Genomic DNA, 12,997 nt, shown 5'->3' on the forward strand with positions numbered 1-12,997 from the left:
ATATCCAGGGGACTTCCCATTATGTAGACAAATATTCTGCCCAGAATGCTATAAGCTTTTCAGGACTCCGAGCACTATGAAGCTTAAAAAGTCGTGGAGGAAATAAATTAAATAAGGATGGTTAGGTTTGATTTACACTAGGGATGTGCGTTTCGGCATTCAGAATGCCGAAAGAATGCCGAAACAAAAGTGTTTCGGCTTCTTTCAGGGAATGCCGAAACGTTTCGGGGAATCCCGAAACGTTTCGGGTAGCCGAAAGAAAAAAGCCGAAACGTTTCGGGATTCTTTCGTCTTTCATTCGGCTTTTCAATGGGAAAATGCCTCCGTCTTCCCGGACGTCTGGGGGAGGCATCTTCCCACCGAATAAGCCCAAAATTGGTGGGGACCTTCCTCTAACCCTTCTCTAACAACCACCCAAGTTTCAGACAGATTGGACTTTGGGGGCCATGTTATGGCCCCCCAAAGCAGGTCCCCCCATCCTCCCATAAAGGAGCATCTTCTTCATTATTTCCTATGGGGAAAAAATGAAGAAGCAGGCTTCCTTTGCCAGGGGTGGCATTTTGCATGCAAAATGCCCCCTTACCCTCAGGGGCCCTTCTCCCACCCCTCCTCCCACCCCCCACCAAGGCTCAGCCTGCTCCCACTTGGGGGGGCCATTTCATGGCCTCCCCAAGTAGGTGCTCTAATCTCTACCACTGACAGCTGGGGGAGGCTTGTGTTGCCAGGGGTGGCATTTTGCATGCAAAATGCCCCCCAACCCTCTGGGGCCCTTCTCCCACCCCTCCTCCCACCCCCCACCAAGGCTCAGCCTGCTCCCACTTGGGGGGGCCATTTCATGGCCTCCCCAAGTAGGTCCTCTCAGCCCCTAAATTCCACCCCTTACAGCTCCACACAAACCCAATTCCCCCCAGCTGCCACACACAGACCCAAATCCCCACATTAGCCCCTCACAGACCCAAATCCACCCCCACCTGCCCCACACCCATAACCCCAGGAACAGGCTGGCAAAGGCCAGCCCTCTCCCTTTGTTCCCTATGCTGGGAACTTCTAAACTCTCTTTCCCTGGGCAATTCTGCACAGCCCAGGGGTGCCACAATGGTGGGCACACTTCTGAGTGCCAGCTGGTCCCTGTGAAAGAGCACCTGAACCACAGACACCCTCCCTCAAATTCCCCCACCACCTACAGAGATGGCTGGCCAGCCAGCCCCATTGTTCCCTATGATGGGAACCAACTGCACAACAAAGAATAAAACAAGAACAACACAAAATAAAGTTTTTTAAAAATTATTTTCTCCCTTCCAAAGTACAAGTAGGCAAAGCATTATGACACATAACACCAGCAGTCCCCCACACAGAAAAATAACACAACTCACTTAACATCAGAGAATCACAAAGCACGATTCCTGTCAAAAACACTTTATTTCTTGAACAGCTTTAGGCTACACAGCAGGGGGGGAACACCAAAGGGCATGGCAGCAGTATCTTACACAAAAATAACACAACTCACTTAACATCAGAGAATCACAAAAGCACAATTCCTGTCAAAAACACTTTATTTCTTGAACAGCTTTAGGCTACACAGCAGGGGGGGAACACCAAAGGGCATGGAAGCAGTATCTTACACAAAAATAACACAACTCACTTAACATCAGAGAATCACAAAAGCACAATTCCTGTCAAAAACACTTTATTTCTTGAACAGCTTTAGGCTACACAGCAGGGGGGGAACACCAAAGGGCATGGAAGCAGTATCTTACACAAAAATAACACAACTCACTTAACATCAGAGAATCACAAAAACACAATTCCTGGCAAAAACACTTTATTTCTTGAACAGCTTTAGGTTACACAGTAGGAGGGCACAAAAGGGCATGATAGCAATGTACTACAAAAAATAATACAACCCACTTCACCGTTTTTGACAGCAATTGTGTTTGTGTGATTCTCTGATGTGAAGTGAGTTGTGTTATTTTTGTGTAGTACACTGCTTTCCTGCTCTGTGGTGCCTTCCTACTGTGTAACCTAAAGCAGTTACAGAAATAAAGTGCTTTTGACAGCAATTTTTTGGGGTGATTCTTTAATGTGAAGTGAGTTGTGTTATTTTTGTGTAAGATACTGCTTCCATGCCCTTTGGTGTCCCCCCCCTGCTGTGTAGCCTAAAGCTGTTCAAGAAATAAAGTGTTTTTGACAGGAATTGTGCTTTTGTGATTCTCTGATGTTAAGTGAGTTGTGTTATTTTTGTGTAAGATACTGCTGCCAAGCCCTTTGGTGTTCCCCCCTGCTGTGTAACCTAAAGCTGTTCAAGAAATAAAGTGTTTTTGACAGGAATCGTGCTTTGTGATTCTCTGATGTTAAGTGAGTTGTGTTATTTTTCTGTGTGGGGGACTGCTGGTGTAATGTGTCATAATGCTTTGCCTACTTGTACTTTGGAAGGGAGAAAATAATTTTTTAAAAACTTTATTTTGTGTTGTTCTTGTTTTATTCTTTGTTGTGCAGTTGGTTCCCATCATAGGGAACAATGGGGCTGGCTGGCCAGCTATCTCTGTAGGTGGTGGGGGAATTTGAGGGAGGGTGTCTGTGGTTCAGGTGTTCTTTCACAGGGACCAGCTGGCACTCAGAAGTGTGCCCACCATTGTGGCACCCCTGGGCTGTGCAGAATTGCCCAGGGAAAGAGAGTTTAGAAGTTCCCAGCATAGGGAACAAAGGGAGAGGGCTGGCCTTTGCCAGCCTGTTCCTGGGGTTATGGGTGTGGGGCAGGTGGGGGTGGATTTGGGTCTGTGAGGGGCTAATGTGGGGATTTGGGTCTGTGTGCGGCAGCTGGGGGGGAATTGGGTTTGTGTGGGGCTGTAAGGGGTGGACTTTAGGGGCTGAGAGGACCTACTTGGGGAGGCCATGAAATGGCCCCCCCAAGTGGGAGCAGTCTGAGCCTTGGTGTGGGGTGGGAGGAAGGGTGGGAGAAGGGCCCCAGAGGGCTGGGGGGCATTTTGCATGCAAAATGCCACCCCTGGCAACACAAGCCTCCCCCAGCTGTCAGTGGTAGAGATTAGAGCACCTACTTGGGGAGGCCATGAAATGGCCCCCCCAAGTGGGAGCAGGCTGAGCCTTGGTGGGGGGTGGGAGGAGGGGTGGGAGAAGGGCCCCAGAGGGTTGGGGGGCATTTTGCATGCAAAATGCCACCCCTGGCAACACAAGCCTCCCCCAGCTGTCAGTGGTAGAGATTAGAGCACCTACTTGGGGAGGCCATGAAATGGCCCCCCCAAGTGGGAGCAGGCTGAGCCTTGGTGGGGGGTGGGAGGAGGGGTGGGAGAAGGGCCCCTGAGGGTAAGGGGGCATTTTGCATGCAAAATGCCACCCCTGGCAAAGGAAGCCTGCTTCTTCATTTTTTCCCCATAGGAAATAATGAAGAAGATGCTCCTTTATGGGAGGATGGGGGGACCTGCTTTGGGGGGCCATAACATGGCCCCCCAAAGTCCAATCTGTCTGAAACTTGGGTGGTTGTTAGAGAAGGGTTAGAGGAAGGTCCCCACCAATTTTGGGCTTATTCGGTGGGAAAATGCCTCCTCCAGGCGTCCTGGAAGACGGAGGCATTTTCCCATAGAAAAAAGCCGAAAGAATGCCGAAATAATGCCGAAAGAATCCCGAATCCCGAATCCCGAAAGAGATTCTTGTTTCGGCTTTCAGCTTTAACGATAGAGAATTTTCTTTCGGCTTTCTACTTTCGGCTATAGCCGAAAATTTTTGGCTTGCACACCCCTAATTTACACCTTTATTTTCAACCATAAAGTCCTCAAAGAAGCTTAGTACATTCTACAAGTACAATTTTAACTATTTATTCCCCTCCCATTCCCAATTGCTGAGAGAATGCTGCAGTCCCTTTTTCTCTTACAGTTCTGTGTGCCAAGCAGAGAGCAGCCAAGTGTTGCTTTGCTATAGTATAAAAACACATCAGCATAAAACAGCATTCAATAGCTTAAAATGATGTTCACAAGACTGTTCTTAGACTAGGAGACTATAAAATGGGTTTAAAAAAGCATGAAGGCATTCTGAAAGCTAGGTGCCACCACTGAAAAAGCCCTGCCTCTGATTGATGTGCAACATATTTCTGCCCAGAGCAGGGCTTGGGGATGTTCACTGGCTGCCTGGACAGAAGGGGAGGAGGCAATCCTTCCAGTACCCCAGCCCCAAGCTAGTGAGGGCCTTAAAGGTAAGAACCAGCACTTTGAATTGTGCCCAGAAACAGATGTGCAGTCAGTGCAGATCTTTCAGCCCAGGAGTGGTGCAATCCCTTGGATCCAGCTCCTGAGAGTAGCCTGGCAGCCCCATTTGGGCGTTTCATAGGCAACCCCAGAGCACTATTTCATTATTGTACAAAGACTAAAATGATAATTAAGCACACTTCTCTATAATATTAATCATGACCCACTGTATTTTTTCATTTGACTGTGACAGCATTTCAGTGCAGAGGCCATTTCTGTGTTTTTGTTTTAAATAGCCTGGAATTCCTGGCAGCGTCCCATCTAACCACGTGCTTCCTTTGCCGCTGCTAGGCTTTTCTTTGTGTGCCTAGAGCAGCAGACCTGGGTGAAGCATCCCTTGATTAGCAGCAGCATCCCGTGTCTCAAGGATGCATCAAGTTCAGGAAGTCCCTTTCCAGTGACTTTTTCCAGAAACTGAGTGAGCTTCTGAGGGAGAAGTCTTGGAATGTTAGTGTGTAAAGTGTAGGTGGACTTCTGAACATCCGCAGAAGTCGCGATCTGGCATGTAGTTGAAAAATACATCTAGTGAGGGGACACTGCAGTTTGGTGCTAGAAAGGGGAATGGAAGCCAAGGAACTGGAGGTGCTTGAGCCACCGCTAAACTGAAGGTCATGGAGGGACCTGCTTTCTGACTTGCTCCCTGTGTTCTTGCTAACAACCAGTCATACCTCTTGAGGAGTGGCAGGCTAATGTTGGACTTCTTTGCACTAGGATGTGAGTGGCCTTCTAAATGGGGCCTTCTTTCCTGGCCTCGGGATTGAATTGGTGACCCTTCCCAACTGTCTTCAATGCAATTTCTACCATGTTTTAGGTTGAGCAGGGGCTGCAGTACTCAACTAATGGTCTGTCTTTTACCTTTCCTCTTCAGATGCTTACACCAAGTCTGAGGTGAACTACAACTGGACCCTGGGGAAAGTGGAGGTAGCAGAAGGAGGGTCGCGTCTGAATCAGTATGACCTTTTGGGCCATGTTGTTTCAAGAGAGGACATTGAAACTAGCACAGGCAAGAATAATGTGGTTCTTCTGGGGCTGCAGGCATCCACAAAGTGGGAGAGAAGGTGGAGGTGGGGTGGGCTTCTCCACAACTGGCAACAGCCACAATCCCAGTTCATAACACAATCAAGGCTGGGTGGGAGTGCTGATGGAGGGGAAGGCCTTGACTGCAAGAAGCCTAGAAGGGAGGGAGAGAAACACTTCCATTGCCATTTGTGAGCCTGCCAAGACAATCCTTTGAGATCATTAAAATCCATCTCTAGTGTGGTACAAACCCTTGCTCCAGGTCTGGGAAACTGAGGTCCCCTTGGCTCCCAATGCAAGTAGGAAAGAGGCAAGGGAGTGGCCAAGATTTCTGGCAGCAGACAGGAGTTTTCCAGAGGACATTGCTTTCCTCCCTTGGCCCTCCTAAGCCCAAATCAATATAACAGTTCAAGGTTGGTCATGTGCAGGGCTTTTTTTCTGGGAAAAGAGGTGGTGGAACTCAGTGGGTTGCCCTCGGAGAAAATGGTCACATGGCTGGTTGCCCCACCCCCTGATCTCCAGACAGAGGGGAGTTTAGATTGCCCTCCACACCTCAGAGCGGTGTGGAGGGCAATCTAAACTCCCCTCTGTCTGGAGATCAGGGGGTGGGGCAACCAGCCATGTGACCATTTTCAAGAGGTTCCGGAACTATGTTCCCCCGCGTTCCTGCTGGAAAAAAGCCCTGGTCATGTGGACCAAGCCATTCACTCTGACAGTTGACTTTGCCCTGAAGGTGTTCTTTTTCCCTACAAGTGCCCAATGTGAAGCCCAGCTGCTTCCTTTCCTTAGGAAGACAGAGGCCAGGCTACAAGGTATGAGGTTTTGGAACATCTGTGAGAGGATTGCAAAGCTGGCATGTGATTGCATTTGGAACTCTGTGATCTGCTGGGATCTTGGAGACAGTCAATAATCACTACATGAACTGGCAATTTTTCAGGTCACTAAGATTTGCCTCACCTCTTCGGATGGCCTCTTCAGTCAGCAAAATATGGATTCAGCTGTATTTGGTAATGTGTCTCTTTTTGCTTGCCTTTCCTGTTGGTGCCTCCAGGGGTATATGTCATGATGATCACTTACTTCCACCTCAAACGCAAGATCGGATACTTTGTGATCCAGACCTACTTGCCCTGCATCATGACGGTCATTCTGTCCCAGGTTTCCTTCTGGCTCAACAGGGAAAGCGTTCCGGCACGAACTGTGTTTGGTGAGTTTCTGATGCAAAGAATCTCAGGGAAGGCCAGGAGAAAAGAGGCTGAGAGGAAGCAGGGTGTTCTGCCTTGGGTACCCCTCTCTTGGTGCCTTGGGTACCACGCTTGGGAAAGCTTACCATGTTTTGAATATTTTACTACCATATCAGAATGATTACCAACAAAGAGGGCCGCTGTGATTGAGTTTAAAGGGAGAGCAAAGCAGAGGCCCCAGATCTTTTTGAGATACATTTTAGAATAAAGGATGGTGCAGTCTGGATGGCCAAAATGACCTGTGCAGAGATTGCAGTCAAAAGGGTTATAGAGTTTATGAAACTGGACATGTATATTCATAGCTGGTGTGGTGTAGTGGTTAGAGTGCTGAACTAGGATCTGGGAGACTCCAGGTCTGAATTTCCACTCTGCCATGAAAGCTCACTTGGATGACTTTGGGCCAGTCACATACACAGAGCCTAACCTACCTCACAAGACTGTTGTGATAATAAAATGTAGGAAATAAGACCAATGTGTGCCACTTGGGGATGCCATTGGAGAAAAGGGCACGGGATAAGTAAATAAAATACGTATGGTTGCAGCAAGGGTCAGTGAGAAGAGCAGCACAGAGCAAAAATAGTAAAAAATATTGTATTCGCAGGGGGGATATTATGCTTAGCTTTGAACATGGAGTCTGTTTCTCTTGGACTCCATTACCAACCAGGGTTAAAATTTCAGACCTGACATTTTAACCCCATAGATGTCCAAGGCAATGGATATATAAATAAGAATTGTGTTCTTCATTGTCAGGTTAGTTTCTTTCCTGTGGGCAAGAATTGTTCCCAGAGAAGGAATTAAGAACATTTGTCTTACTTCAACCTCTCAGGATGCTTCCAGGTTCCCTGGCTAGTTAAGGGCTGCTTCCTTTTCCCTTTGGTTAGATCCTACCCAATCTTCTGAGGGATGCCAGCCCTTCTGGAGGATGCAGGCTTCAGCATGCACACATTTATACGACACCTGGTCTAGGTATGCAAGGCTAAACCATCCCTGTAGCAAGATACCTCCAACTGGGGAGCCATCAACCTGGAAAGCTATTGCTTGAGTTCTCTTAGCTACAGCTAATCCTCTAAGCAGGTTCCCTCCCTCCCCCACACACTAGTGTTGTTAATGTCCTTAATTCCTCTGTACTCAGTTTCTCCCTGAAATCCAACCATCCATTCCTTTCCCTCTTTTTGGGGATTTGGAGTCTGTTTTGAATCAATTCCAATTTGATCAAAGAGAATTTTGAATAGAGGAGGAAGAGAGATTCCACAAAATTTCAGAATTTAACTCTGAAGATGCTCAGAGATATGCAATGCCTTCGTGAACCTTCCCACCCTCCTACTAGAGCACCCTGTAGTATGTGGCATCAAAAATATCCTGAGGCTACAAAAGGTTGCAGAGACCTTCCAAGAGAAATTAAAGAGAAATTCTCCTTTTGAAACAGAATAAGAGGAATCAGAGGCTATATCTAAAAAAACAGTGAATTTCAGAAAAAGAAATTCCATGCTTCATAACACATAATGGGAAGATAGTGATCTGGATTGGGGCCATGGCATTGAGGGAGGAGGAGGCCTAGTTCTTCTCCTCCCTGCATGCCATTTTACTGATTACTTAATACCACAGTGCCTCTGGACCCTAATAAAGCCAGCCTTATAGGCTAAGAGACACAGTCTCTGTGAAGGTATCCCAATAGCTTTTCATCCAACATGTGTTATTCTGCTCAAGGGTTTGCAAGTTGCAACCATATTTTAGCTGTATGGAGAATGGGAGGGTTGGAAGCATCATGAGGTGGACCCCAGAAACTAGGATCAAGAAATGGTGATAATGAACACAGATATAGGAATCTCGGTTTTTCACCTTTTTCTGGCACTGTTAGATGAGGATTGGGGGCATCCTTGGCTGGAGATGAGAAAAAGGGCCCTCCTTACCTCTCCCTTCCATCAAAAATAGATCCTGAAGGATTCAGAGAAAGAAAAAAGAGAATTGACTTCAAAAAAATGTTTCATGTGTCTGTATAACCTGAGAACATGACATTTTCTCCATAGCAGGAGCTTCCTCCTAGGTGTCATGCCCAAACGAATGCAGGTAATTGCCGGGTTATGCCTCTTTCCTCACTGGTTAGCAGGACTGAATGCTTGGGCTGAATGCATACAAATTGTTGCTTTGTTGGAGGGCAGCACTGTGGAAATGACTGCCAGCTGGTGGAGCTGACCTAGGAATCCTAGAAGAGTGATAATCTAGTATAAATCTGCTGCTCACCAGATGAATTTTTTAATGCCACTTTGTAAAGAAATGCACCTTAGCTTGCCTGGTGAGCTTGACTACTACATGCCAGTCCAGAATCAGATCTCCTCTGGTCTTTTTGCTATTGCTTTTGACATGTAGGGTTGGGTCCAAATAACTTTTCTCCTAGTGAAAATGTGAGGGAGGGGTCCTCTCTGACTACCAAAAAGGCTATGCTGGGCATTATGGGATGTGCATCCTGTATGGAAAAAGCCATGTAAGATGGGGCTGTAGTAAGAAAAGGAATATAGAGCAGGATTGAGTGAAAAATCTGGCTGGATGCAACCCATGTTTTGGATTTCACTTTCCTTAAAAAGCAGGCACACACCCCTTAACTATATCTCCAAAGAAAAGCCATTCTCTTTTTTATTGGAGACTGAATATCATTGCTAGTATCTCAGACTGCATCTTATTTTGAGGATTCAGTGTGAGAACTCACAAGGGCAATGTTATCTACATGAGCAATTTATGGATGAGTTTTCAGTAACAGAAAGAGATTTCATTCAAAGTAACTTCCTCCCCAAAGTTTCTGATGAGGGTCAAGTCCATTCCAAGTTATTATGGTTCCCTCTTTCCCCACTTCCTATCACAGTTCCCAGGGGCTGGTCAGGCACGATGGGTGGAAGTAATACAAGACAATTTTCTGATTTTACCCCACTCCCTACCAGGGCCTTCCAATGAATCATATCTGGTTGGATATAGAATAAGTTGTAAGGAATGGTTTTGATGCTCCTGCTGAAGAAGATACCTATGGACCATGGCCAGGAGTGCATCTGGGAAGGGTTAGAGCTACCCAACCAGCTCTTCAAAATGCTTGCAGCGCAACCAAGGCAAATCCAGTGGGCATCTCCAGAATCTCCCCTGCTGCCTCTTCAGGGGGGAATTATGCACACTGCCCAGAGTCATTTTTCCTCTCTTCAAGCTGCCCTAAAACTGGTGGTTGCCCAAGACAAAAAGCAGCAAATGCCTCCCTGTGTCCATGGTTAGTGAAGGATAATGGCAGCTACTCTCCTTGTAATAGCATTTTTAGGTTGTTGTACAAGAGGGGTTGGTCTTCTTGGTCAATGCTCTCAAGACTTTTCATAATCCACAGTTGTAAATGGGAAAACAGAGGCATGGAACGAATGCAGTCATGGCACAAGTTAGTGTCAGACCTCAGATCAGAACATGTTTCTCCCTCCCACTCCCCACCCCCTCAGCTTCTTGTCCCCTTTGCTCCAGCCTCAGAGACTGTCATCAGGTGCAAAAGATGTTTATGGCCAAATGTGCTGGTGGTACAGTTGGACACAGTCCAGTTGATGTCAACAAGGCTGTGCCCAGTTGTGCCACCAGTTCCTTTGGTCTTCGGTGCATCTTCATAGCATCACGGGGTGAAGGCTTCTGTGGCAAAGAGGCCAAAGGAGGAATATGAGCTGTGTGTCAGCAGAACCTTACTAAGCAAGTCCACTTGGGAGGGAGAAACCTTTCTGCACCCTTTCCAGCAACATGTTCTCTGGTTTTGTTTCCACAGGGGTCACCACAGTCCTTACCATGACTACTCTGAGCATCAGTGCAAGAAACTCCTTGCCAAAAGTGGCATATGCGACGGCCATGGACTGGTTCATAGCCGTCTGTTATGCCTTTGTGTTTTCTGCGCTGATTGAATTTGCAGCGGTCAACTATTTCACAAAACGCAGCTGGGCCTGGGATGGCAAGAAGGTGCTGGAGGCTCAGGAATTGAAGGTGAGAGCATGGAAATGGAAACGCCATCAAGGCCAGCAAGCACACACATACAGCACTCCTGGGGAGGTGTGTTCAAATCCTGCTCCAAACAGGACTGAATTCTTCAGCAAAGTAAAGCAATGATGCTTAGAGCCCACCAAGGAGACCCAGCCAAACATCCACAGAGGGTGGGGGTTGGATGTTTCACGGTCATTGTGCCATAGCAATAATTTGCAATTGAATTTTCCTCTGGATAAGACAATCCCGTTGCAAATGATGGCTCTAGTACAACAATAATGCAATATCCAAACCTGTGCATATGCAGCCCAAAGATGCTGGCAGCTGTCTGACCTCTGTTTCTGACTTTTTACATGTCACAAAATGAGTTCTGGGAATTCCTATGAGAAGCAGTTTTTGAGATAGGAAAGATCAGTTGGCTTCTTCCATCAGTGCACAAAGTCCTACTGTTATAGGATGTCACAAAGAATGTTTAAAATGTTTATCTATGTTATAAAAGTGACCAAACAACCTCACCTGCAAAGACATCTTAATTATCAGCATGGTTTTAACATACAAGCGGTGAAAGAGGTCTTTCTGCAGGAAGCAATGGCATCCAGCGTTTGTTTGCCATAATCTTCCTGCTTTCCATGTCATATTTGGTAGGAATTTATATTCTACAGCACACTAACTGCTGCAGTGCTTCCTACTATAGATTTGCCTCTTAATGAGGCTGTACATGGTTCAGGGCCCCCCAACCTTGTTGAGTCTGAAGGGTGGGTAACAACAGAAAAGGTGGTGTGGGATTAATCACAAAGTGTTGCAAGCCAAGCATCCTAAGACAATGGAAGCAGTTGTTTTTGAATAGGTGTTGGCTAGCAGACACAAAGATGATACATCCTGGATTCTTCTGAAGCACCTCCTACTCCAGGGAGACAGAGGAAAGCCAGGACCGGCTTTTTGCTTTAGGGAAGAGGCACATTGTTGGAAAAGTAGATGGGCATTTGGAAACCCGTTGGCAGACACTGCGGCACTCACAGGTGCCACATTGAGAAATGGGTCTTGATGAACTTATTTCTGCAGCAGCAGTCGCAATTTCTGGTTGACTTATATAAAAAGATCTGTACAACCATGGCAATATGCAAAGGTGTTTTTCCCCCCTTTTCTTTTCAGAAGAAAGAGCCTGTCACTTTGGCAAAGAAAACCAACAACACATATAACATTGTGGGGACAACCTATGCCCTCAACATTACCAAGGAACCAGGCCTGTCCACCATTGCCAAGAGTGCTGCTGCCACCACAACCACACCTGCTGCTGTTGTTGTCCCTCCTAAGGTGCCCCGAATGGAGGAGAAGCCCCCTGAAAACAAGAAGACCTACAACAGTGTCAGCAAGGTAGACAAAATGTCCCGCATCGTCTTTCCTGTTTTGTTCGCCATTTTCAATATGGTGTACTGGGCTACGTATGTAAACCGGGAGTCAGCCATCAAGGGCATCATCGCCAAACAATGAAACGGGGCACATTAAACCTTCCCTCTGCCCATGTGAACCAGGCAGAGGAATCTCTGTGGGGTTCCTTTGTCATTTGGGTGATTAGAGATTTGTTTTCTCTGTTGTTCTGATTAATTTCATTCTGTTAAGTTCCTTACTCTCCCCCATACAAACCAAACTGTGATTTTACAAGAACCTTTCATTTCTTATCTGTTTGTTTTCAATTATTTTTGTTGTCGAGGGGGGAAAGTTCCATGGAAAAGTGTGCCTCTAACAATGTGAGTCTGACATACACCTCCCCAGCTTCCCTTGCCTGCCCTCCCCCCATGGAAGCTGGCTGCCTGCCCCTTCCCTTCCATGCTAATTCTGCTGAGGAGAGCTGAGCTGTCTCTTTCCCCCAGCCTCCCCTGCCCTCTGATGGACTGCCCTGGTGATTCCAGTTGTCCCCTTTGCAAGCAGAAGTCCTCTGGCCCCTTCTGGAATCTGATCTGTAAGGCTAATAGTGGCTTATTTTCTCTGATGTAGCTTTTCATGCCTCAGGGAGAAAGAAGTTCCCAGTTGGGAAAGCAACCTAGCAACACTATAGGGCTGTCATAAGGAGAGGGGTGAGGAAGGAGATGGGAAGATGTAATGGAGACTTCCTGACCCAGGATTGCACCAGGCTGGGCTTGGTGCAATGTTTGGTGGTTGATAAATTCAAATCTGCATATACATCAGTGATTTTGCATGGGCAAGTTGCAGCACTTGACTGGCAAAGGCACCCTCTTTAGCCAACTGTCAGCAGCGTTATATTGCATCCCTTGTTTTCTTTGGGGTACTTAGGAAATTCTCTTGTTCTGGACTTTGTGGTTCTGGATTACCTGGTCTGATCACAAAGTGGCATCTATGCATTAGTCCCCTGCCAATAGTGTGGACTGGGTTTCCTGACTTCATAATGTTAGCTGTACAGGCATATGGTGCAGCATTCCACCCCTTTGTGTCTTTTTCTTCCTGCGTAAGTTACATGCACATTGAAAAAAAATGTGTGCA

At 46.8% G+C, this 12,997-nt stretch overlaps 1 protein-coding gene across 1 annotated transcript in view; it reads left to right on the plus strand.

The window, feature by feature from the left end:
- Positions 1-11,989, plus strand: part of GABRA3 (gamma-aminobutyric acid type A receptor subunit alpha3) — a 47,086-nt gene extending 35,097 nt beyond the window's left edge. Inside the window, exons 6-9 of the mRNA XM_054996246.1 lie at positions 5,125-5,259; positions 6,325-6,477; positions 10,290-10,501; positions 11,651-11,989. Of these exons, the coding sequence (XP_054852221.1) occupies positions 5,125-5,259; positions 6,325-6,477; positions 10,290-10,501; positions 11,651-11,989 (839 nt within the window). The remainder of the gene's footprint in view (positions 1-5,124; positions 5,260-6,324; positions 6,478-10,289; positions 10,502-11,650) is intronic.
- Positions 11,990-12,997: the final 1,008 nt, after the last annotated feature.

The sequence above is a fragment of the Eublepharis macularius genome, chromosome 13, assembly GCF_028583425.1.
Source record: "Eublepharis macularius isolate TG4126 chromosome 13, MPM_Emac_v1.0, whole genome shotgun sequence".
Taxonomy (NCBI): domain Eukaryota; kingdom Metazoa; phylum Chordata; class Lepidosauria; order Squamata; family Eublepharidae; genus Eublepharis; species Eublepharis macularius.